This window comes from Oncorhynchus mykiss, chromosome Y, assembly GCF_013265735.2.
Source record: "Oncorhynchus mykiss isolate Arlee chromosome Y, USDA_OmykA_1.1, whole genome shotgun sequence".
Classification (NCBI taxonomy): Eukaryota; Metazoa; Chordata; class Actinopteri; order Salmoniformes; family Salmonidae; genus Oncorhynchus; species Oncorhynchus mykiss.
In genome coordinates, this window is record NC_048593.1 from 7,557,040 (window position 1) to 7,584,795 (window position 27,756).

At 43.4% G+C, this 27,756-nt stretch overlaps 1 protein-coding gene across 3 annotated transcripts in view; it reads left to right on the forward strand.

Moving 5' to 3' along the window:
• The window catches only part of LOC110509575 (rho guanine nucleotide exchange factor 28), a 111,852-nt gene that overhangs the window by 31,998 nt on the left and 52,098 nt on the right, over window positions 1-27,756 (forward strand). For all 3 annotated transcript variants that reach the window (XM_036968085.1, XM_036968087.1, XM_036968086.1), the window contains 7 exons: window positions 5,834-5,984; window positions 6,380-6,790; window positions 11,101-11,284; window positions 11,496-11,670; window positions 15,575-15,659; window positions 18,064-18,110; window positions 21,408-21,471. In XM_036968085.1, the coding sequence (XP_036823980.1) occupies window positions 5,834-5,984; window positions 6,380-6,790; window positions 11,101-11,284; window positions 11,496-11,670; window positions 15,575-15,659; window positions 18,064-18,110; window positions 21,408-21,471 (1,117 nt within the window). The remainder of the gene's footprint in view (window positions 1-5,833; window positions 5,985-6,379; window positions 6,791-11,100; window positions 11,285-11,495; window positions 11,671-15,574; window positions 15,660-18,063; window positions 18,111-21,407; window positions 21,472-27,756) is intronic.

Below are 27,756 nucleotides of genomic sequence, written 5' to 3' on the forward strand. Positions count from 1 at the left end.
TGTCTGGCTAGACTCTAAACTCTCCTTCCAGACCCATATCAAACATCTCCAATCGAAAATCAAATCAAGAGTCGGCTTTCTATTCCGCAACAAAGCCTCCTTCACTCACGCCGCCAAACTTACCCTAGTAAAACTGACTATCCTACCGATCCTCGACTTCGGCGATGTCATCTACAAAATTGCTTCCAACACTCTACTCAGCAAACTGGATGCAGTTTATCACAGTGCCATCCGTTTTGTCACTAAAGCACCTTATACCAACCACCACTGCGACTTGTATGCTCTAGTCGGCTGGCCCTCGCTACATATTCGTCGCCAGACCCACTGGCTCCAGGTCATCTACAAGTCCATGCTAGGTAAAGCTCCGCCTTATCTCAGTTCACTGGTTACGATGGCAACACCCATCCGTAGCACGCGCTCCAGCAGGTGTATCTCACTGATCATCCCTAAAGCCAACACCTCATTTGGCCGCCTTTCGTTCCAGTTCTCTGCTGCCTGTGATTGGAACGAATTGCAAAAATCGCTGAAGTTGGAGACTTTTATCTCCCTCACCAACTTCAAACATCTGCTATCTGAGCAGCTAACCGATCGCTGCAGCTGTACATAGTCTATTGGTAAATAGCCCACCCATTTTCACCTACCTCATCCCCATACTGTTTTTATTTATTTATTTTTCTGCTCTTTTGCACACCAATATCTCTATCTCTACCTTTACATAACCATCTGATCATTTATCACTCCAGTGTTAATCTGCATAATTGTAATTATTTGCCTACCTTCTCATGCCTTTTGCACACAATGTATATATAGACTCCCCTTTTTTCTACTGTGTTATTGACTTGTTAATTGTTCACTCCATGTGTAACTCTGTGTTGTCTGTTCACACTGCTATGCCTTATCTTGGCCAGGTCGCAGTTGCAAATGAGAACTTGTTCTCAACTAGCCTACCTGGTTAAATAAAGGTGAAATAAAAAAATAAAATAAAAAATAAAAATTTTTAAATGTCCAACCAGAGGGAAAAAAAACTCTGGACCACCTTTACTCCACACGCAGAGACGCATACAAAGGTCGCCCTCCATTTGGCAAATCTGACCATAATTATATCCTCCTGATTCCTGCTTACAAGCAAAAATAAAAGCAGGAAGCACCAGTGACTAGATAAATGAAAAAGTGGTCAGATGAAGCAGATGCTAAACTACAGGACTGTTTTGCTAGCACAGACTGGAATATGTTCCGGGATTCCTCCGATGGCATTGAGGAGTACACCACATCAGTCATTGGCTTCATTAATAAGTGCATCGATGACATCGTCCCCACAGTGACTGTGAGTACATACCCCAACCAGAAGCCATGGATTACAGGCAACATCCGCACTGAGCTAAAGGCTAGAGCTTCCACTTTCAAGGAGCGGTACTCTAACCTGGACGCTTATAAGAAATCCCACCATGCCCTGCGATGAACCATCAAACAGGCAAAGCGTCAATACAGGACTAAGATCGAATCGTACTATACCGGCTCTGACGCTCGTCGTATGTGGCAGGGCTTGCAAACCATTATAGACTACAAAGAGAAGCACAGCCGAGAGCTGCCCAGTGACACGAGCCTACCAGACAAGCTAAATTACTTCTAAGCTCGCTTCGAGGCAAATAACACTGAAACATGCATGAGAGCACTAGCTGTTCCGGAAGACTGTGTGATCATGCTCTCCGCAGCCGATGTGAGTAAGACCTTTAAACAGGTCAATAATCACAAGGCCGCAGGGCCAGACGGATTACCAGGACGTGTACTGCGAGCATGCGCTGACCAACTGGCAAGTGTTTTCACTGACATTATCAACCTCTCCCTGTCCGAGACTGTAATACCAACATGTTTTAAGCAGACCACCATAGTGCCTGTGCCCAAAAACACTAAGGTAACCTGCCTAAATGACTACCAACCCGTAGCACTTACATCTGTAGCCATGAAGTGCTTTGAAAGGCTGGTCATGGCTCACATTAACACCATTATCCCAGAAACCCTAGACCCACTCCAATTTGCACACCGCCCCAACAGATCCACAGATGATGCAATCTCTATTGCACTCCACACTGTCCTTTCCCACCTGGACAAAAGGAACACCTATGTGAGAATGCTATTCATTGACTACAGCTCAGCGTTCAACACCATAGTGCCCTCAAAGCTAATCAATAAGCTAAGGAACCTGGGACTAAACACCTCCCTCTGCAACTGGATCCTGGACTTCCTGATGGGCCGCCCCCAGGTGGTAAGGATAGGTAACACACATCTGCCACGCTGATCCTCAACACAGGGGCCCCTCAGGGGTGTGTGCTCAGTCCCCTCCTGTATTCCCGGTTCACTCATGACTGCATGGCCAGGCACGACACCAACATCATAATTAATTTTGCCGATGACACAACAGTGGTAGGCCTGATCACCGACAACAACGAGAGCCTATAGGGAGGAGGTCAGAGACCTGGCCGTGTGGTGCCAGGACAACAACCTCTCCCTCAACGTGATCAAGACAAAGGAGATGATTGAGAAGTACAGGAAAAAGAGGACCGAGCACGCCCCCATTCTCATCAAAGGGGCTGCAGTGGAGCAGGTAGAGAGTTTCAAGTTCCTTGGTGTCCACATGCGCAACAAACTAACATGTACCAAGCACACCAAGACATGCTTGAAGAGGGCATGACAACCTATTCCCCGTCAGGAGACTGAAAAGCTTTGGCCTGGGTCCTCAGATCATCAAAAGGTTCTACAGCTGCACTATTGAGAGCATACTGACCAGTTGCATCACTGCCTGGTATGGTAACTGCTCGGCCTCCGACCGCAAGGCACTACAGAGGATAGTGCAAACTGCCAAGTACATCACTGGGGCCAAGTTTCCTGCCATCTGCCATCCAGGATCTCTATACCAGACGGTGTCCGAGGAAGGCCCTAAAATTGTCAAAGACTCCAGCCACCCTAGTCATAGACTGTTCTCTCTACTACCGCACGGCAAGCAGTACCGGAGCGCCAAGTCTAAGTCTGAGGCTTCTAAACAGATTCTACCCCCAAGCAATAAGACTCCTGAATCAAATGTCTACCCAGACTATTTGCATCCCCTCCTTTTACAACCCTGCTACTCTCTGTTGTTATCGTCTGTGCATTATCACTTTAACTCTACCTACATCTACATATTACCTCAACTAACCGGTGCCCCCGCTCATTGACTCTGTACCTGTACCCCCTGTATATAGTCTCGCTATTTTTATTTTACTGCTGCTCTTTAATTGTTTGTTTCTTTTATTTCTTATCCTTATTTTTTTTTAAACTGCATTGTTGGTTAGGGGCTCGTAAGTAAGCATTTCACTGTAAGGTTGTATTTGGCGCATGTGACTAATACAATTTGATTTGATTTCATCAAAGCTGATCCATGAAGTCATTTGTTTTTAATAAGGGCCTTTTATCAGTCCTATTATGATTCTGTAAGAGGATTAGAACCTGTTTCTCTACTTTGGATCTACTTTGCACTTCAGTGAATAGCAGAACACAGCTCCAATAGTTGCTATTGTACATTATTCAAAGACCAGGGAAGTTAAACTAGGCGGTATTGTGTGCGTGTTCATGTGCTTGTTTGTGTGTGTGCATGCGTGCACTTGTAAGTGTAGATGAGTCCTGCCAGCATATCAGATGCGTCTTCTGTTTTTCGAAGTCATTCTTGTTTTGAGGCTACTAGGCTATTTATTCAGGCCACTTGCTGTTGAACTTGTTGTTGCAGTAGCTCAGGGCAGTAGCTCAGGGCTGGCTCCCCTGACGACGTGTGTGTGTGTGGATCAAGATCCCGCTACAGAGCCCTGCTCTAATGACTCCTGATCCCCAAGAGACCACAGATGGGTTAGCGTGACCCGGCTGTGGTTCTTTTCATCACCATCATGAGAGCGTTAAGTTAAAAGTCATGTTGGTTATAGGCTTTAGAAAAATAGGTTATAATCAGGATGTGGCAGGCCTGGAGGTTGGAGCAGGGCAAAGGCCAATGGATCCACACTGGGGATCGACCTATTCGGATATAGCTGATTCCCACGGGCAGCACTGGTTTCCGGCTCTGCTTGGCCCAAGTTCGGATGTGGCGTACAGTGTGTTTTCGTCAATTCCTGCGCCTACTGGGGATGATGGCTTCTATGATAGTAGTTGTTCCCCTGGGGCTATTATTAATGCAGCCTTTCCAGCGCTGGGTGCTAGCCACTGGATTGGACACATTTCATCTAAATCGGGCGATTCAGGTGTCCCTGGCATGCCTTCGAGCACTGGCTCATTGGGGAGACCCCCAGGTACTGTCGCAAGCGGTTCTCATGGGCCAGGTGTTATTCTGCAAGGTGGTCACGACACACACACACACCCCCCAAGGATGGGGCGTGCTGTGCAATGGCTACTCGATTCTGGGGGTATGGACTCTGGCACAGAGCACCTGGCATATCAATTACCTGGAGCTTCTGACAGTGTATTTGGCACTCAGGCTTCTCCTCCCTCGTTGTTGGGCTGGCATGTACTGGTCAGACCTGAAAACAGGACGACAGTAGCTTACATCAACAAGCAGGGGGGGGACCCGGTCTCTCCCTGTCCTCGCTTTGGTACGCTCCCTGTTGCTGTGGAGCGGGGCACACTTGCTTTTGCTTGGGTCCAGATCTGCTATCCAGGGTGGCCATAGGTGGCTAGACACCTGGGTGGTTACCCAGATATGGGAGAGGTTCGGGCAGGGCCAACCTAGACCTTTCCACATCGTGAGAAAACATGCAGTGTCAGAGGGACCCGAGCTCTCCGTTGGGAACGGACCCCCTGGCGCTCCAGTTGCCTCGGAGCCTCCTTTATGTATTTCCTCCCGTGGAGCTGATTCAGCCCACATTGGAGAGGGTTGCGCCAGGAGGGCTTATCATTGATTCTTTTGGCCGTTATTTCAGGGCGTCATGTGGGAATTGACAGAGCCACACTGGGTGGCCACCCCCTGTGCTGTTCCAGAAAGGTGTGCACAGTCTGACTAGTCTCTAAACCTATTACACCTACATGCGTTTTGGCTCTGGTTTTGGAGGCACTGAGTGCGGCCCCCTTTGAGACTCTGGAGTCGGATCTGAAGATCCTCTCCCACAAGACCTCCCTGCTCATGACTTTGGCCTCGGGTTAAATGTGTTGGGAACCTCCACACATTATCCGTACACCCTTCCTGTACTCAGTTTGCCCCTGGAGACTAAGGTGGCATAGAGCAGGAAGGGGCAAAGGTTACCTAGCGGCGTGCGGGCCCACTCCACCAGGGGTCTGGCAGCTATTTAAAGGGTTGACTGCAGGGGATATTTATGCTGCGTTGAGTTGGGCATCACCACACAAGTGGTGATGCTTACAGCTGGGCCAGGAAAGGGTCATGAAGCAGCGCGCAGGATGCTCATACCCAGTCTATTGGATCTTGCGGGGTTGAGGTCTGGGAGGTCTGCCATGGGCCATTTCATTTAGTATCCGTTGAGGCGGGACTCCATTCCCCATAGTTTCATTGGCCTTGTCAGGTGTGATTCTAGTTCTTCAATCGAAGTCGTGAGAGTACGACTCCCTATAGTGGTATTGTACCTTGTTACATTCCTTCAGAGAACAGTAGTTATAGTCCATAATGTAACGTTATGAATGGTGTCCTTGATTAACAGTCACAGGAATGTGTTGATGAGCTGTCTTTCTTCTCTCTAGATAGAAAACCAATGAAACCATATCGTGATATCACACAGTAAAACCCTTTTTATCCCCACCCCCTTTCTCTCTCTTTGTCTTTCTCTTGTTCTCTCTCTGTTGTTCTCTCTCTGTCGATCTCTCTTCTCAGGGCCAATTGGAAGTGTGTGCTCTTCTGCAGGTTCCAGATCTAGAACCAGAACAGACAGAGTTCTATGTGGTTTTAGAAGGTTCCAGACTAGCCCATGTTACTGTAGGGAAGAGAACAGAGGATGGAAAGTCTCTGTGCTTCACTGTTCCAGGTGAGTCCCACAATTCCTGGTGACCATTGATCCCAGATCAGTCTGACAGTCACACACAGGGCTACTGACTGAGGTTAGAACAGAACCCTTAGTTTGATACAGGGTCATTGCCTCCAGTTATCATTAGTTCCCCTTTTATTCAAATGTTAGGTCATAAATAACATGGATTCTAATAAAGCCAGTAGATGTATTCATAGCAGTAGTTTGCCTAACTTAATGAAGACCATGTTGGTCCAAACATTGTTGCTAGATCACAATCTTCATGTTTGGGAGCAGAAAACTATTCTTGTCTTATTGTGTCCATATTAGGACAGCCTCGGTGTCAGCAGGACTCTCAGACCGTATTGTTGTCACATTCCATCATCAGTCGTCTGTTCGTCTCCTCTCCTCCACAGGTCATGACCTTCAGGAGACTGTCTCTGTCACAGCTTATTGCCACACAGAGGGCAGAGCCCAGCCCTGTGGAGGCGGGGCCTCGCTGGACTACGTCAGTGATTTGCCACAGGAAGTGGCCGAGCACCTGCTAGCCAATAGCGACTGTCTGAGTCCCCAGAGCCACCTGGAGGTCCTGAGGAGGGTTTCAGCAGCTCCAGGGGAGGGGAACAAGGAGGGTGACAGGAGTGCTGGCTCAGTTCTCTCCTATCTGGGGAAGACAGACCAGGAGGATGGGTATGGGGGTGGGAGACCCAGACCTGATCCAGAGGTGGAGTGTCGTCTCAGGGAGATGGATGAGAGGATAACCCAGGCCATGGCCAACCTGGACTACCCTCTGGAGTGGAGCGGCAAGGCCAGCCAACCTAGAGAAGGTAACTAGCTATCCTATACAATACAATATAAAACAACGTTATCCACTTAGCCAATAGGCCTATGTCATATAGATTACAATTAGTAACCGGTAAGGAAGATATGCCCCAAGACAGTTATCCCTGTTCAGAAAGATAAATAATTATTGAAATAAAACAATGAAAACAAAAGCTTCTGTATTGGCTACACAGACGTATTCAGATGATTACCATCATTTTTCAGTCATAACATTTCACACACACACAGAACAACACTCACTTAACTCAACTTGTACTTACTGTAGCTGGTGCCATGGAACCATGGTAAGGGCAATAATGCAGACTACAACATACTCTTTTTCAATGTGCTTATGTCATGTTCTTTGTCACATGAGCGTTTTATGGAGGAAATGCTATAGACAAACACCATCTCTGGTGCCAGCCTGTTTCTGCATGCAACACAACAACAATGCCACATGGATACCTTGCCAATCAGGCCAACAGAACAACCATCTGGCAGAGACAGACTGGCACCACAATGGCCAGATTCAAACGAAAGCCTACATGCACACAAAACTCATTATCAAAACTCGTTATTTAACTTGATCAAGCTAGTGAAAGCACAAGGATCGTGGTGACATTAGTTTGGACTGTGTATGTCATACTGAGAAGGGAAGAGTGAAGGGGATAGAGAAAAGCACTCCATTCTAGCCACAGGCCAAATTCACCCACAGCTTCTTACGTAAGGGGGGGTGGGTTGTGTTTTGTAAATTGTTCTCTTCAATGCTTGCCCGTCTCATCGGAAAGGTTGCGTATTGTCTGTGTGCCTGAGTGTCAGTCTCCACTACAGGACAGGAATCTCAGTACGCTCTGTCTTTCTCCTTTTCACATTCTCTTTGTCTCTCTCTCTCTCTATAAATATAATTTGAAGCTTTTGCAAATGAGACATACATCTTGGGCTCTATTTTCGCTTCCGCCAAGGAGGCGGTTTGCAATTTTGTCATGTAAAAACGGTCATTTTCCAGCCCTTTACGCCAGGTTGGGCACTTTACCTGACTAGCATCAACTCGCTGGCGCTGAGGTAGGAGGGTTGGGAATATTTGAGGTGTCCTTAAAAACAAGCGCAAAAGTGACATTTTCATGCAGCGCTAATGGGAAGTTTTAGCAGGTTTTAATGTTCACGCAGTTGATAATGTTGCAGCCTATCCTGCCATGACACACAATGCCCATGGAATGAGAGATGTGCCTTTTGTGCTGGTGAATCTCGTATTTATAAACATAAAAAATGATAGGTTTCCCCCCCATTTCGTTTAATTAGATTAAAAACAACCATAGCCTACATAGCCTATAACCATAGCCCTTAATCAAGGCTGGCTTAGTAGTTTCGCATAAGTGAATTTTTTTATTTATTCTGGCAATGCATTAGCCAAGCAGCCTATAAATAAAGTGGTTTAAAATGGTCTACTGAGAGGTTTTTGCCCTCATGCTTTTTAATGATTCACAATTCACATACTTGCGTACTTCATTCCACTTAAACTGTCCGTCCCCATTTTCAAAGAGCGCCCCTCGTTCGATTACCAAAGACACGTTCTTCCAAACTATTCAGTCCTCCTGTAATGCCATATCAACGGCAGATTGTTTTTTGAATGTGCCTCAACGGTACAATTGACGATAGAATTGACAGGAGCCTAGTATTTTGTGTAGACGTGCAAATATTATGCGTAAAGACATGTAGGCCTGCGTGTGCACGCAGTGCGACAAAGATGTGATTTATGATATCATCATGTTTCCGACCCCATCCTATTTAGAAATGTTGCTGTTATTTTAATAAACAGATTGCTTGTTTTTCCATTTCATTTGACAACAAAACAAGCATAGCCTCCCCTCCCCTCAATGAAGGCTGTTTTCTTTTGTCCTGTCCAATGCATTCGCCAAATAGCAGCCCATCAATAAAAGGTTTGGCTCATTTGACTTCTTTGAAAGTCAAATATTAACCACCAAATCTTTATTCAAAGATCAAGTTTGGGAGCATCAAAACAGTGAGCTGACATGATTTTTTTATCATTATTTTAGCCAGCGCCCATTCTAATTATGGATGTGCGTAAAAGCCTCAAGTCGACCTTAATATTATATGCCCATGGGGAGCAATTATGGTACCTGTCTTTAGACATACTGTAGGCTATTTAAAACAAGTTGTTTTGATTAGAATTATTCACTCTTTTTTTTTTAAGCCTTATGAATTGTGAATTTAATCTTGCTTATTGACAATGTTCTGATAGTCCATGCCTCTGACATGGCAGACATAATGGAATGTACAGTAGGCCTCGCCCTTATATCAGTGCGAATGTTAATTTTAACAATACATTTCCATATTGAAAGCCATGCAATTAGGACTGCAATTTGGACTTCAAACATGTTCAACCTATTTAGCAAATATGGGATAGGCCTACATACATTTTGTTATTTTGTTTCTGTAGGCTATTTAACAAACTAGCCTATAACGGATTAACATTCAAACTGGAGTTGATGACAACGCAATACATAAAAGACCGTAAATATACAATTTTAAGCAACCACATGTTTAGCCATGGAGCATGCTCTGATTGGCCAGTGAGGGGTCAAGTCTTGACACATCTACAACTTGTTTATTCATTAAAACCCAGCCTTTTCGCACCACCGCCAGCTACTGCGGCCATAATTCCAGTTGTAAAAATAGCTCAAATATTTCTGGCACACCCCCGAACCCATAGCGCTAGTGCTAAGATTTACCATTGCGTTAGGTTTGTTACAATAATGTCTCTAAGGACATTTGTCAATACATTTTCTTAGTTGACTGAACTTTGACCTGGAAGGTACAGTATTTTCCCCTCATTTACAGTTCTTGGTCAAGTAATTGGGTCATGGTTATGTGGTACATTGTTAAGCATTTGTGGTACAGTATGGGTAACTGTGGGAACGAACACAGTGTGAGAAAAATATGGGGAGAAAGTTCAAGTTTAGGACAGCGATTCAGAATGAATCTCCATAGCAACTATAGTTTTCTTTCTTAGTCTTGCTGGAAAGAATAGAGGTTCAATGACCATTGACTGACCTATTTCCCCCCCCCTAAAAAATGTCATTCAGTGTGTGTAATCGAACACAACAAGGATGTGTGTGTGCCCTGCTCTGGGCCGCAGCCACCTGGACCCTCCAACACACTGGCTTCATTAACACATGCTGAGCAGGTTTAGAGGGTTACCATATTTGTGTGTGTGTCTGGGCTCTTCTGATGCTCTCTTGCTGGCTTCTGTCAATGTCATTTTCAGCGTGGGAATTCCTGTCACTCTTAATGTCTCATCTCTTCATTACGAGGAAGAGTTGCTGAAGTTGCCTCTCAAAATGGTCATTAGTAGTGCACTAGATAGGGAACAGGGTGCCATTTGATATGCTGCATGAATTAAACGGGTGAATTTTCCCAAGGACTTGTAGCTAACGTGGTACTTCATTTTTTCTCTCAATACCACAGCCCTAAAATACAAGCCAGTATAATAACTAACACCAGTGTGACATACCTGACCTGCTTTGTTGGTATGCATTCTCCATACAGTTTTATAGTCTAGATAAGACTTCACACAGCATGACACCCATCTGGATTGTGTGTTAGCTACAGTAGGCCTACATGTAGTTCTGCTCTTGTCTATTAATGTTCTGTATTATGTCATGTTTTGTGTGGACACAAATGTATGTGTTCTAGCTACAGTGCATACCATCTATGTGCATACCATGTATTACTGTGTGTGTGCGCAGTCACCGAGTGTATTTCGGCATTCACACCTGACCTGGAGCCAGGATATGTGTGTTTAGGTCTAGAGAGTGGAGTATATACAATAGTGTGGACGGTGAAGGTATCGTGTGAAGGATAACAGGTTGAGTGATCTATAGTGGAGATGTAAGAGTTCACAATGTTCTTATACGGAGGGCTGGTCACCTCTGGCATAAATACTGTCTGTATTCATCTATTTTATGGAACACAGTGTTGTCTGTGTCTGCAATGTTATTAACATTGGCTACCATGTTATTTTACCCCCTCTTACCTTCTCAATTCAAGTGAAAGGGGCTTTATTGGCATGGGAAACATGTTTACATTGCCAAAACTAATATTAAAACAATAAACGTGAAAATAATCAGTAAACATTACACTCACAAAAGTTTCAAAGGTATAAAGGCATTTCAAATGTTATATTTTTTAGCTATGTACAGTTTTTTAACAATGTGCACATAGTTGAAGTATGAATATCAGGGGAAAATAAATAAATGAACTCTGTCACTCTCGGTCTCTCCCTCTCTCTCTGCAGAGCACCAGTCCAGGGACACTCTCCTCCACCTCTCCGTGCGCCTGGGTTTGCTCAGTCTATCCCGCTTCCTGATTGGCCAGCCCAGGGGTCAGAGGGCACTGACCCTGCCAAATGAGGAAGGGGCCACACCCCTCCAGCTGGCTCAGAACGGAGGAGACCACACCCTCTTTATGGCGCTTACCACGTGAGTCTCCGCCTCTGCATCACAAAAGATTATACCATCATCATGTTTGTTCATTTATTGCCTTCATTTTACCAGGTAAGTAATTGAGGACACGGTCTCTTTTACCATAATGACCCAAGAGCAATGATTTGTGTGAGTGATGATTGTCATAAAAAAATGGCCAACTCAATCAGATAACTAACACATACCTTCCTACTTCACTTCCATACAGCCCCCCTGTCCCTGTCGGGGTGTGCACTGTGTGGGCAGATAGGACTTGTGTTCTAAGGGTATGTCCTGGGTCTGGCACCCTTAACCTTACCTTCCTGGGGGGCCCTGAGAGCAGTGTTATGGACAACATCCTGGTTCTCAGAGAGAAACTGACGGACCACAATATCCTCAGACAGGTGAGATCAGGGCTCGTATCCACAAAGCGTCTCAGAGTAGGAGTGCTGATCTAGGGTCAGTTTTGCCTTTTGGATCATAATGAATATGTTTATATGGACAGATCCTAGCTCCTACCCAGCAATGCTTTGTGGATACGGGCCCAGAATTGTTCAGTTTAGCTCAATGTGTTTTTCCCTTCAGGTGAGTCCAGTGGATTAGAGAGGAAAACATCGTGAAGAATTGAAGGAAAAACTAAAGCTGACTTAAACAAACTCCAAAACAAACTATTGGTGTTTGATCTGTCTAATACATGTTATAACTAATCCACACATGATTTGTCTAGTTTTTGGACTTGTGCATACATGTGGATCTTACTTAGGCAGTAAAATGGCTATAATTACAGTTTGTAATGTGGATGTTATACACACTGAGTCGTAAACATGATCACAGGAAATGTGATCATTTAATTGTTGAATGACATAGATACCACATAGTGACTTTAATACATCTGTTTAAATATTAAGTTACATAATGTTGTTGTAGCCACCAATTGCTGCTGCTAGATTATAAAATAACTGGGAACATTCATAGGCAAATTGTGACTGTACTACCGCCACACCGGCGGTTACGAGTCATGATGGCAGTCAGATTCCATGTGACTGTTTAGTTACGGTAATTAGGTTTCCAGCTCTAATGCTGCTTATGGTTATTAGTAGCCTACCAAACTTGCTAACTGCCTGGTCCTCTGCACTCTATTGTCCCTCTAATCACTCTGACATCAATGCAAATGTAATTGAAAATCTAATCAAACACTTTATGAGAGCCCATGAGCTCATGTTGCGCAACATTTCTATAGGCTATGCAATTGTGCGAGAAAACAGAGTGATGGCCTCTTAAAAAGTGGGGGATCCCATCAGCTTTCTATAGGCTAGGCCTGCTATATTTATTTCTCAACTTTCAGAATATTAAGCACATTGCTTTTCTTTACAACAGGAGTGTAGCCTACCTGGCTGGCATGAAAATGAACCACGACAAAAGCGTCCTCCATTCACTATTTAAGTGCATAGATTACATGTATTATTTTTCCACTGCCCCTGTTTTGATACAGGTGCATGATTAATGGTCCATTCTAAATCAAAGCAAATTTCACACATATATTATTTAGTATATGTAAAGACGAAGATTAAATCAAGAATAGTGGTGACAATATTAGCCTATTGCTTGTGAATGATGCCCAGCTTAAGGCAAACAGCGCATGCTTTTTTTTGCGACTTTTCAAATCATAGTCGCACATCTCATGTAGCCTAGCATATAGGCCTATATGTTTTGATAAGGTTTGTATTACAGCTAACGTGGCCAAATAACTTCTTAAAATGAAGCGCATTAATCTGCTTTACAATGGGTTTAGAGCCTAACTGGCATACATGTACAGCACGTGAGTTTGAGGAAGATCATTTTCACCATAAATGTTCACCTTTTATAATAAAATAATTACGTGCATAAACACATTTGTGGTCACTTTTGAGAATAGTGTTTTCCTGCTAATGTAACATTCCCGCTTATAACCTACTGACGTGTGCGCATTGCTGCACTTATAATGGGAAGAAATAACTCAACAGTTTATCAACATTTTAAGCTAAACTTTCTCATCTGTTGCGTCAGCCTCATTGCTTAAAACAGTTTTTTTATGCTAGTGGTTGTATTAATTTGTGATCGATCGCATCCCACAACTGTCCCAGACCATGTTTGTAATATTTATTTATCATACAAAATGGAATAGGTCAACTTTGGTACTATGGGAGATAGTAGATTGACATAGGCTAATGCTTTTGCTGTTCGTTAGGCCTACTCATCTGGTTGGCTGACGAAAAGTAAATGTGGACAGTTCTTCCCATATCTGCAATATGCCCCTTGGAATTGGATAAGGACGTGCGCAGTTGTGTACCCAATGTGTCTTTCTTCACTTGTAGCCTGTGAGAAAGACCCGATCACGTGATGGAGAGTCATGTGAGTGAGAGGTCCTTCGGCACGCAGCAGGGAGAAAGGAATTATAATTATTATATTCAGCCCAAGGGCTCAATGGCCACCTGCCGCAAAAGGCATGGATTTTATTTAGGGGGCATCATGGCCACACAAAGGGGATGCAGCTGAGAAATTCAAGGCATTGTCAAGAGCTTGTTGAATTGTGAATGAGAGACTGATGAAGTGTGTACAGCCTGTGCAAGAAACAAAGCAGAGCTCATGCCTTTCGTGCTACTTTTTTCAAATCATCATTAGTCGCATCATGCAGCCTTAGAATGTATTACAAATCAAAACACATTTCCCAACATTTGTATCACAACTAAAGTTACATTAATAACTCTAAATTAAGCATTTAAGAGTACCTGTTTCTTTGTTAACTGCTCAACACAGAATAGCCGCATGTGCACACTCCTTCAAATAATTTGTAGAAAACGTTCAACCTTCGTCTCTCCCGAGCCCGTACGGGAGTTGTAGCGATGAGACAAGATAGTAGCTACTAAAAATAAATTGGATACCACGAAATTGGGGAGAAAACGGAGTAAAAAAATTATATAAAAAAACCCACATTCTTCATACTATAAAATAATATAAAATAATGACACTGAATTCTAAGCTAATATTGTCTGCTAAATGAACTAGTGTAGCCCACAGCCATATTGCATAGCCAGATCTGGGCCTTATATAAGGACAATGTAGAGTATGCTATTATGTTCTTCTGAAATGTACTATATTTTCTTCATATCATGTTTCTTTAGACCAGTTAAAAAGTGAATTTTGGATTTCTTGTGATGCTGTAGGCTAAATTACATGGATTTATTAAAATCTAGATTTTCCAAAGGTCTGCACCAGTGGTTTGTAGGCTATACAGGAGATGCTAAATGTGTATGTTAATTAACAGTCAATTACCTTGAGACCGGCAGTTATTTGCTTGACAATCACCGGCTGACAAAATTTCATGACCGCCACAGCTCTAGTCACATACAGTGGCTTGCTATATTAAGCAGGCAGACAGGCACCGAGGTATTCACTTACTGTTCGATTGAACATCAGAATGGGAAAAACGAGTGACCAAAGCGACTTTGAGCGTGGTATGATTATTGGTGCCAGGCGCTCCGGTTTCAGTATCTCAGAAACTGCCAGTTTCCTGGGCATTCCACGCACGACAGAATCTAGGGTTTACCGAGAATGGTGCAACAAACAAAAAAATCAAGTCAGTGGCAGTCCTGTGGGCGAAAACAGCTAATTGATGAGAGGTTGAAGGATAATGGCAAGAATCGTGCAAGCCAACAGGCGGGCCACAAACAGGCAAATAATGGCGCAGTACAACCGTGGTGTGCAGAACGGCATCTTGGAACGCACAACTCATCGGTCCTTGTGATGGATGGGCTATTGCAGCAGTTGACCACACCAGGTTCTATTCTTATCAGCTAAAAACAAGAAGCGGCTCCAGTAGACACGCATTCAACCAACAATGGGGTCAGGATTTGGCATATGCACTCCACGGCCCAATCCTGTCTGGTGTTAACGGTACAGGCTGGTGACGGTGGTTTAATGGTTTGGGGAATGTTTTCCTGACACACATTAGGTCCATTGTTACCAATTGAGCAATGTTTCCACTACCCAAACAATTCAGGCTGTTCTGTAGGCAAAGGAGGGTCTGACCCATTACTAGATTGGTGTACCTAATAAACTGGCTAATCAGTGTATATAGCTGCTACTTCAAAACATATTTAAGTGAAAATGTAATTAAGTGACTATTTTACTGTAATAAAACCTTTATAATATAATGAATGCATTTACATTGGAATTCATATGCGGTGTATAGTATAGTTTACCTACAGTATATATTATAATTATTATTTTTAAGAGCATGTTGTCACAGAACTCCTGTTTTTGGCACAGATCTCAGCACTGAGAGGTGATGTTGATGTTCAGATGGAGGACAGTGGCAGAGCAGATGTCCATGCAAGTGATACCAGTGACGGAGGTGAGGGTGAAACACCAAACTCAGGATTGTAGCTTTAACTTAGTGATGAGTCTTTCAAATCAAACTCTGTTCAGAGAGTCATGGTGCATTCCTCGGGTCCCCAAACAGCACTATTTACCAGTGGACAGTCTTAGTTACCACAAATAGAACAGGAAGACCAGGCCATGAACAGTGTTTGCACATGAGACACACAGAGAGAAGGGCACAGCCCAGTCCGCACGCACGCGCACACATACACCACGCTGACCTGTGTGTATGTGCCTCCATGATGCCACACACACCACCCAGCCAGCACACACGTGGCATGTACATGAGCGTGTTTAAATGAACTGAACAGACGATACACACTCACTACACAGATGTCAGAAAGTCGCATGCTATACAGGATACACACTGCACAGGGATAAGGAGAGGGAGTCTGTATCAGGGTGGGAAATGTAAAAAAAAAATACCAGCCAAAATATTTTGTTTATCCATAATTGCACAAAAAACAGATATAATATTAAAAAAAACAATAACTATATTACTAGTAATATAGTATATCACTTGCCTAATTTCATTTCATTTTTGTGACCTGCGTCTTTTAACCAATGTACAGTTTTTAGATCCTAAAAACAGATAAGGTTCTACAGCAGAACATCAATAATCAACAAAGTGCCTGCCTTGCCAAAAAATGCAGAGTAATGTGGTTTATTTATTATTATAGTTCAGGGCTCTACGCTGACATTTTTTTTACAAGGAGTACATGATGTGCTCCTAAGTAGAAATGTAGAAGCACACAAATAAATCTAGCTGAACAATAACTGAAAGTGAATGAATAAAAGTCCATGCTCAATCAAGCGCAGTCATTAGGTGAGACAAACATTTGCAGCCGGCCCTTTAAGGGACGGGCTGTTACAGTGTTAACTTGGGCACTTGCTTATCTGTGATGAAAAAAAAATCTCACACTGTAATGTCGTCTTCGCAGCAGACAGTTGCAGCAAACTCAAACTAACATTGAAAAACAACTTAGCTTGTGAACAAAACGATGTAACTGGCCAAGAAACACGAGGACAAAGTCACACTTTATGAGTCTTTCTTTGTCTATTCGACCAACTTCTACATCTGGGCTTTGGATAAAAAAATACTTTTTCCAAATGCTCCGCCAACGTGTCTGGTGAAATATACATTCTTACCCGCCAATGACAAAATCTACCCGCATTTGGCGTGGGTTAATTTCCAACCATGGTCTGTATGAGAGAGATTAATAAGGCAGAGGGAGGAGGTAGGGAGAGAGGAAGGGAGAGAGAGAGGAAGGGAGAGAGAGAGAGCGGTGGTTGGCCTCACATTCAGTTGGCCTGAGACCCCTTCTAAGAACCATTTGAGATGATGAAAAAGATGAAGACACTGTCTTACGATGCTAAGTGTGTGGAATGTGTGTGTCTGGGGTTTGCGTGTGTGCTTCTGGGGGAAAAGGTCCTGTCTGGTGTGTGTCTAGATGCCTCCTTCAGTAAATACAGCTTCATGGAGCAGGTTTTGGATGACCTAATATGACTTGGCATAAAATAATTGCCATACACACACACACACTAGACAGATGAGGTGTTGGACATGGTGCGAGTGTGTGTCAGAGCTTTGGTGGCCTCTCCGTCTAGAAGCTGTCCATATTTACTGTCTCTCACTCTGTATGTCACAGTGACTCTGTGAAAGACTGTAAGTAAAGCTACACAGCTGCTCGGATAAAGCAGCGTTTCTTTTACTTCAACATCCTGATATAAATTCCAACTGTTTCTCTCTCTTCCTGTAATTAGTTTAATTTACCAAGCCTTTTTGGGACGCACACACACACACACACACACACACACACACACACACACACACACACACACACACAGAAAGCCCTTTGTGAAAACATCAGGGGTGTAGGTGAGAGGTTAGGTTGGAACTCATTCCCTCTCTCTTCTGGGTGGGCTGCGGTGGTGCAGCCACACACACACACACACACACACACACACACACACACACACACACACACACATCACCTCAGACACACACTGCCTCTCTCTCTCTCTCTCTTGTTTCTGGTAACCGTAGTGACGGCAGGCTTGATATCGATGCATACTTAGAGAGACAGGACAGGAAGTCTTATCTCAGTATCGACCTCACCCCTCAGCAGCCCCAGCCAGACTGGAAGGAAGCACTATAGATCTATAGACCTGTACATAACAACCACTCTCTACCATTTTTTCCCCCTGTTGCTTTAGCTCCGCTGCTCTAGACTTCTTAGTTCCTGCAGAACATTGGTTCTAGAAGTCAAGCAGTGATTCCAGCATATTTAGTGGAGAGGTCACCTGTCTCTTCTTGTGACCAATCACTGCTTAGGGTGTTAATGGGTGTCGTTAAGTGTCTTTCTCCTCTTCTGCAGGTCTAGGCAGGGGGCTGCCAGTAGAAGACCTTACACTGGTGGTTAGAGTAAGTATATTTTTCTGCTTTTCTTTTCAAATGAAATTACCTGGTACATCAATGAGTTTGGTGTGCATGTGTGGATCTGTTTTTGTGTGTGTGTGTGCGTGTGTGCTTTTGTGAGGCTGGTGAGAGAGCTTTTTGCCTTATTGTGTGTGTTTCGTTAAGACCATTCTGAGCAGTGCTTCGCTAATGGACTGCCCACATGCATTCACCTCATCCTCTGCTCATAGGTGTGTGCGTGCGTGCATGGCTATCTGATTCATTTTAATCAAAAAGGGGACCATCGTGCTCTCCAAGAAGCTGGGCTGGTGCGCAACACCCGCAAATTCAGAATAACATAAGGTGTAATGGGTCCGCACTCTAAAAGATGTCAAATAAAGCTTACTTAATTTTGTATTTTTTTTTGTATTCTTTTCACTGCATCAGGGATAGCAGATGTTAGGAATAGGAGACGTTTTGGCGCTGCGGCCTTCTTCAGTGTGTAGGTGCAATTTAATATAAAAACCAGCTGGTGCTTCTAATCACGGTTGCCATTCATCTGCCAATCAGGGATGTGGCTTTTTCTGGTCTACCTGTATACAAGTTAGTCACAAAGAAATACATAATTAAAATGGTATGCGAGCGGCCACGAAGGGCAATTCATGAATCAATTGACTTACGTGTCTGCTCACTTGGACACATTAGCTTACCAGATAGCTTACCAGAAAAGCCACATCCCTGATTGGCAGATGAGTGGCAACCCTGATTAGAAGCACCTGCTGCTTGTCTGTTCTTCCCTACAAATGCTGTTTCTTATGGCTTCCCCTCACGGGTGCCCATACCTTGGTTGGGTCTGAGTTATGGAACCCAGGGGTGAATTGGGGGCTGCCTAGGCTGAGGCATGCCGTTGCTCAACCATGTTGCTGTGCACTCTGTCACTGACTAAGGGAGGCAACTTGAAGGGAGAGGGCGGCCCGTTCAGTGGGCACTCCCTGCCGCCTTGGCCTGCCTCAGTCAAGCACCGTTTACCTCTCTTCCCAGACTTGGTCGATGATCCGGTCTTATGTGGACGGGATCATACTAGTGTAACAGCGCTGTATAGCCTGACTCGTTAAGTTGACTCGTTAAGGCAGGTATCTTAACGGTTAAGAGCGTTGGGCCAGTTACCAAAAGGTTGCTGGTTCTAATCCCTGAGCTGACTAAGTGGAAAATCTGTTGATGTGCCCTTGTGGAACGCATACGTCACGCTCAGTTGCTTGGTTATTCTAAATGCTGTGGTCAGAGAGGTTCTCTAGGAATGCATCACGTGGTTTACCTCCCTCATTGGTTGTATGTTACTGGTATTCATTGCTGATTCCTCCCTGTAGCTCACTGGTCCCTATGAGGTGCTTACTGATACAGGTTATGGACTCGGTATGCGATTGGCAATCATGCTATTATCCCACACACAGTCTCTGTGGTTCATATGAACTCCAAGAAGTTGGTCTCCTGCTAAATGTATTTTGTTCCTGGAAATTAGATTCCATTTTTTATAAAAAAAATGTTTTTTAATGTATTTATTTATTTTTGACTAGGCAAGTCAGTTAAGAACAAATTCTTATTTTTAATGACGGCCTAGGAACAGTGTCTCTGTACTTTGCTCCATTCATCTTTCCCTCGAATCTGATTAGTCTACCAGTCCCTACCACCGAAAAACATCCCCCCAGAATGAAGCTGCCACCACCATGCTTCACCGTAGGGATGGTGCCAGGATTCTTCCAGACATGACACTTGGCATCAGGCCAAAGAGTTCAATCTTGGTTTCATCAGACCAGAGAATCTTGTTTCTCTTGGTCTGAGATTTCTTTAGATGCCTTTTGACAAACACCAAGTAGGCTGTCGTGCCTTTTACTGAGGAGTGGCTTCCGTCAGGTTCTTGGTCACCCCCCTGACCAAGGCCCTTCTCCCCTGATTGCTCAGTTTGGCCGGGCGGCCAGCTCTAGGAGACATTTCTAAAAACCTGTTTTCGCTTTGTCATTAAAGGGTATTGTGTGTAGATTAATGAGGGGAAAAAAATATTTAATCAATTTTAGAATAAGGCTGTAAAGTAATAAAATGCGGGAAAGGGGAATACTTTCCGAATGCAGTGTATATGGCCGCTACTTCAGCGTGTTATGTGGAAATTGATGGGGCGATTCCAGGGGCTCTTCTCCTCGCGGTGCGGTTTTAACAGGTGTGCACCGTCTCAGGCCGGTTTTCTATTGCGCCCACTTGGGATTTGGATGTGCCGTGTGAGGCCCCCTTTGAACTGATAATGTCTGGGGATCTGAAGATCCTCTCATATAAGAATGCCCTACTCGTGGCTTTGGCCTTGGCTAAAGGCGTTGGAGATCCACGTGTTTTCCATTCAACCCGTCCTATACGAAGTTCGCCTTTGGCGAAGGGGACGTTTCATCCTAATGCAACATTTGCCCGCAAGGTCATGACTATGTCCTACAGGTCTCTCTAGCTCTTTAGCTTTTTCCCCTTTTCACCTCCTTCGTTTGCTTCTGAGGAGCAGTGGAGGTTACATGCCATGTCCAGTACGAGCGTTACGCATGTACATTGAGCAGTCCAGGGGTGTCCATTTGTGTGACCAACTTTTTGTCTGTTTTGCTAATCCTGCTTGTGGTAGAGTGCTTTCTAAGCAGTGTCTCTCCCACTGGATTGTGGAGGCTATTGCTCTGGCATAAGGCAGGAATTACTGATTGTAATGACTGAGAAAGTTACAGATGCACAAATCATACCTCCAAGACATGCTAACCTCTCACAATTACAATAACGGGGGGGTTAGCATTTTTTTTGGGGGGGGGGGAGGGTATGATATTTGTGCGTCTAACTTCCTCACTCATTAGAATCACGCCTGACAAGGTCAATGAACACCGTGCCTCACTGGAACATTAGAATCATTATTCACGATTCATTCAGGACTATCCGTAATCATGGTAGCATTCACATTAATGTCGAAGTGTCTTATTTACAATAAATGTGACTCCAAAATGACACACTACACTATTTACCATTAATTTCTGTTGGGCACAAAATAATCTGAAACACAACCAAAACAAGCAGCAAATGCATCCAACAAGTTTGTAGAGTCACAAGCTTAACGTAGTCATTGTGTGCTAGGAATATGGGACCAAATACTAAACTTTTTTAATACACATGTAAGTGAGTTTGCCAATACCTTTGGTCCCCTAAAATGGAGGGACAATGTACAAAAGATGCTGTAATGTCTTAACGGTTCACCTGATATGTACCCTCAAATGAACCTCATTGATATTGTATAATTTCAAATCCAAATAGGTTCTTGAAGAGCAGCTTGTTCTCTCTCTGGATGATGATGAGGAACTTCCAACATTACAAACAGGTAAGATATATTTATCTGTTTATCTCTCTCTATCTCAATTTAATTTCAATTTAATTGGCTTTATTGGCTTGGGAAACATATGTTTACGTTGCCCAAGCAAGCGAAATAAACAGTAAATGTTACACTCACATAAGTTCCAAAAGAATAAAGACCTTTCAAGTGTCATACTATATACAGTGTTGTAACGATGTGCAAATAGTTAAAGTACAAAATGGAAAATAAATAAACGGGTTGTATTTACAATTGTGTTTGTTCTTCACTGGTTGGCCTTTTCCTGTGGCGACAGGTCACATCTTGCTGCTGTGGTATTTCAACCAACAGATAGTTTATCAATTTTGATTTGTTTTTGAATTCTTTGTGGGTCTGTGTAATCTGAGGGAAATATGTGTCTCTAATATGGTCATACATTTGGAAGGAGGTTAGGAAGTGCAACTCTGTTTCCACCTCATTTTCTGGGTAGTGTGCACATTTTTGTGTTTATTTTATATTATTGAACCTTTATTTTACTTGGCAAGTCAGTTAAGAACAAATTCTTATTTACAATGACGGCCTATACCTGCCAGACCAAGACAACATTGGGCCTATTGTGCGCCGCCCTATGAGACTCCCAATCACAGCCGGTTGTGATACAGCCTGGATTCGAACCAGTGTGTCTGTTGTGACACTTAGATGCAGTGCCTTAGACCGCTGCGCCACTCGGGAACCCTGTCTTCTCTTGAGAGCAAGGTCTGCCTACAGCAGCCTTTCTCAATAGCGAAGCTATGCTCACTGAGTCTGTACATAGTCTAAGCTTTCCTTCATTTTTGGTCAGTCACAGTGGTCAGGTATTCTGCCCTCTGTTTAGGGCCAAATAGTATTCTAGTTTGCTCTGTTTTTTTTGTTAATTATTTCCAATGTCTCAAGTAATTATCTTTTTTTCTCATGATTTGGTTGGGTCTAATTGTGTTGTTGTCTTAGGGCTCTGTGGGGTGTGTTTGTGAACAGAGGACCAGCTTGCTTAAGGGACTCCTCTCCAGGTTCATCTCTTCATCAGGCTTTGTTATGAAAGTTTGGGACTCGCTTCCTTTTAGGTGGTTGTAGAATGTAATGGCTCTTTTCCGGATCTTGATAATTAGTGGGTATTGGCTTAATTCTGCTCTGCATGCATTATTTGGTGTTTTATGTTGGACACTGAGGATATTGGACACTGAGTCTCAGTTCGTTGTTTTTCCCATTTTGTGATTTATTGGTTGGTGAGCGGACCCCAGACCTCTCAACCATAAAGGGCAATGGGTTCTATAACTGATTCAAGTATTTTTAGCCAGATCCTAATTAGCATATCACATTTTATGTTCCCTTTGATGGCATTGAAGGCCTTCTTGCCTCGTCTCTCAGGTCCTTCACAGCTTTGTGGAAGTTATCTGTGGCGCTGATGTTTAGGCCGTTTTTAGTTTTTTTGTGTGTAGATGTCATTTGTATTTGTGGTCCTGGCAACTGGACCTTTTTTGGAACACCATTATTTTTGTTTTACTCAGGTTTACTGTCAAGGCCCAGGTCGGACAGAATCTAGGTGCTACTGTAGGCCCTCCTTGGTTGGGGGCAGAAGCACCAGATCATCAGTAGACATTTGACTTCAGATTCTAGTAGGGTGAGGCCGGGTACTGCAGACTGTTCTAGTGCCCTCACCAATTCGTTGATATATATGTTGACGGTGGAGCTTAAGCTGCATCCCTGTCTCACCCCACGGCCCCGTGGAAAGAAATGCGTTTTAACCGCACACTTGTTGTTGTATGTATTTTCCCATGCAACACCGCTTTCCGTCAATTTGTATAGCAGACCCTCATGCCAAATTGAGTCAAAAGCTTTTTTTAAATCAACCAAGCATGAGAAGACTTTGCCTGTGTATTGTTTGTTTGTCATACAGTAATTTGGTAAAAAGCCAATTTGACATTATCTCAGTACATTGTTTTCACTGAGGAAATGTACGAGTCTGCTGTTAATGATAATGCAGAGGATTTTCCCAAGGTTGCTGTTGATGCATATCCCATGGTAGTTATTGGGGTCAAATTTGTCTCCACTTTTGTGGATTGGAGTGATCAGTCTTTGGTTCCAAATATTGGAGAAGATGCCAGAGCGGAGGATGATGTTAAAGTATAGCGAATTGGAATTTGTGGTCTGTATATTTTATTATTTAATTTAGGATACCATCAACACAACAGGACTTTTTGGGTTGGAGGGGTTTGTATTTTGTCCTGTAGTTTATTCAATGTAATTGGAGAATCCAATGGCTTCTGGTAGTCTTCAACAGTTGATTCTAAGATTTTAATTTGATCATGTATATGTTTTTGCTGTTTGTTCTTTGTTATAGGGCCAAAAAGATTGGAGAAGTGATTTATCCTCTCTCTCTCTCGAAGTAAAGACGGTTAGTGTGTAAGTGAGAAGGTGAGAGAGCAGATTTTGATGCTCTCAGGAGTTCTCTGTTGTGAGTAAGGAATGCAATGCAAGTAAAAGCAACCGATGTGTTACTCCGGGATGCTGGCCTTCTAGGCAGAGTTCCTCTGTCCAGTTTCTGTGTTCTTTTGCCCATCTTAATCTTTTATTTTTATTGGCCATATCTGAGATATGTATTTTTCTTTGCAACTCTGCCTAGAAGGCAAGCATCCCGGAGTCGCCTCTTCACTGTTGACGTTGAGACTGGTGTTGTGCGGGTACTATTTAATGAAGCTGCCAGTTGAGGACTTGTGAAGTGTCTGTTTCTCAAACTAGATACTCTATTGTACTTGCTCAGTTGTGCACCGGGGCCTCCCACTCCTCTTTCCATTCTGGTTAGGGCCAGTTTACGCTGTTCTGTGAAGGGAGTAGTACACATTGTTGAATGAGATCACTTTTTTTAGACAATTAATGCAAGGGCTCATCTCCTCACTCTGCTGCTGGCTCCTTCACATTGTTTTCAACACCAATATGCTGGTTAACATTGCTATTATACCTATAGCAACATCGTTTAAAAAGAATTACAATTTATTTAACCTTTATTTTACTAGGCAAGTCAGTTAAGAACAAATTCTTATTTACAATGACGGCCTACCTGGGAACAGTGGGTTAACTGCCTTGTTCAGGGGCAGAACAACATAGTTTTACATTGTCAGCTCGGGGATTTAATCCAGCAACCTTTCGGTTACTGGCCCAACGCTCTAACCTCTCGGAAAGGGCACCAACTCAACAGTGCACTGATGTTTCAGAACAGCGGACAGCGACCGCTATCCAACGAGGGAGAAAGCTAATTTGTTATAACATTATATTGTTTTTGACCGACCAGTCGACTAAATTGGTTCAGCCCTACACTATGGACCAAGGTAAATCTCTGCTTTGTTCAAAAATAAAATCAAGAAAATTGATTATGTACCATAGTGATTCAGGAGTAACATAAAACAGAATATTATACCCCACCAACATTACACAACCTTACAGAAAACCCTCAAATTGCTGAAATGAGTCAATTAATTAAATGATGAGAGAATAATCATAATAACTAATGACTAAAATAGCAATGTAGAGATGTATTATAGGTGATGAATGTTTAGGGGAACACTACAGACTTTGACTTTGTGGCACAACAGAAAGATCAGTGTACCTCAAATCCAGAGGATGTGAGTTCAAATCCCAGGTGGGCTCATATTTTAGCTGAACAGGGATAACATGTGGAATTGCACTTTTTGGAATTGCACATGTGAAATGTCACATGTAAAGTGTTCCAAAAACAAATGTTTTCACATGTGACATCATGTGTAGTGTCCCAAAGTTGCATGTTTTCACATCATTTCATATGTGAAGTTTGAAATCATGTGGTTCAAAATGTGATAACATGAAACTACACTGTTAGCCATTGCTGTTAATTTTGTCATTTACGGTACATTTCTACAGTAATAAATCAAATTTATTTGTTAAATGTGCCGAATACAACAGGTGATATGCTTACTTACAATACCTTAACTCTATTTCTTGAACTGCATTGTTTGTTAAGAAAATATTTACTAAATAAACTAAAGTAAAACAAAAATATTTACATTACAATATACAGGGTGTACCGGTACCGAGTCAATGTGCGGGGGTACAGTTTAGCATTTGCCACAGCTGTAGAACTTTTTGAAGATCTGAAGACCCATGCCAAAACTTGAGTGGAAAAAGGTGTTGCTGTGCCCGCTTCAAGACTGTCTTGGTGTGTTTGGACCATGATAGTTTGTTGGTGATGTGGACACCAAGGAACTTGAAACTCTCGAACCGCTCCACTTCAGCCCTGTCGATGTTAATGGGGGCCTGTTCGGCCCTCCTTTTCCTATAGTCTATGATCAGCTCCTTTGTCTTGCTCACATTGAGGGAGAGGTTGTTGTCCTGGCACCACACTGCCAGGTCTCTGATCTCCTCCCAATAGGATGTCTCATCGTTGTCAGTGATCAGGCCTACCACTGTCATCAGCAAACTTAATGATTGTGTTGGAGTTGTGCTTGGCAACTTAGTCGTGGGTGTACAGGAGGGGACTGAGCACGCTCCCCTGAGGGGCCCCAGTGTTAAGGATCAGCGTGGCATACGTGTTGTTTCCTACCCTTACCACCTGGTGGCGGCCTGTGAGGAAGTCCAGGATCCAGTTGCAGAGGGAGGTGTTTAGTCCCAGGGTCCTTAGCTTAGTGATGAGCTTTGTGGGCACTATGGTGTTGAACCCTGAGCTGTAGTCAATGAACAGCATTCTCACATAAGTGTTCCTTTTGTCCAGATGGGAAAGGGCGGTGGGGAGTGCGATTGAGACTGCGACATCTGTGGATCTGTTGGTGCGTTATGCAAATTGGAGTGTGTCTAGGGTTTCCGGCATGATGGTGTTGATGTGAGCCATGACCAGCCTTTCAAAGCACTTCATGGCTAATGACGTGATTGCTACAGAGCGGTAATCATTTAGGCAGATTTCATTCGCTTTCTTGGGCACGGGGACTATGGTGGTCTGTTTTTAAAACCTACAGGTTTCAGACTCTATCAGGGAGAGGTTGAAAATTCAATCTTAGTCCGTTATTGATGCTTTGCCTGTTTAGATGGTTTGTCTGAGGGCATAGCGGGATTTCTTATAAGCGTCCGGATTAGTGTCCCGCTCCTTGAAAGCGGCAGCTCCATCCTTTAGCTCGGAGCGGATGTTGCCTGTAATCCATGGCTTTTGGTTGGGAAACGGTCACAGTGGGGATGTCGTCGTTGATGCACTTATTGATGAAGCCAATGACTGAGGTGGTATACTCCTCAGTGCCATTGGATGAATCCCATAACATATTCCAGTCTGTGCTAATAGGATACTGTACTCCAGTTTCAACTGTTCTGCCTGCGGCTATGGAATCCTGACCTGTTCACCGGACGTGCTACCTGTCCCAGACATTTTATTTGAACATGCTGGTCATTTATGAACATTTTAACATCTTGGCCATGTTCTGTTATAATCTCCACCCGGCACAGCCAGAAGAGGACTGAACACCCCTCATAGCCTGGTTCCTCTCTAGGTTTCTTCCTAGGTTTTGGCCTTTCAGGGAGTTTTTCCTAGCCAACGTGCTTCAACACCTGCATTGCTTGCTGTTTGGGGTTTTAGGCTGGGTTTCTGTACAGCACTTTGAGATATCAGCTGATATAATGGCTATATAAATAAATTTGATTTGTATTAGTGTTTTGCTATCTATTTACTATCAATCACAATGCACTTGGGTACTTTTTGGCCCCTTCTGCAACTCAACCTGGCATGCCTCACTTGCAATTGCATTTAAAGTAATAGGATACTTTAGATGCGCTTATGGCACAAACTGTTGTAGTAAGTTACCTGCTACTGTGGAAATAACTTTTAATGTATTTCTACAGCTGAACTATATTTTCTCATTAAATACACAACAGCAAACTATATTCAGGAAGTACACAGAAATTCCAATTATTTTTTTTCCATTCCTGGACATTTAGGAATTGGGTTTACATTCTGAATTGACTTTAACTTAAATGGAATTGAACTCAACATTGATTAGCACACTTGGGATGCTACTACACCTGGGAATTGAACTCACCACCTCTTAGGTGACAATAACCTCAATTTCCTGTTTCACCACCAGGTCTGTGGCCATGACAGAAATCGGCCACATATTTATTGACAAGAATACATTTATGCACTTTGCTAAACGTTGCCTGGAATCATGTCAATAATTGTGCGAACATTTGACAACTCCAACTAAAAAGTTGCGTTGCTCAGGGACACTTGACATTAAGGACAAGATTAAATCAGATCAAGCCTAAACA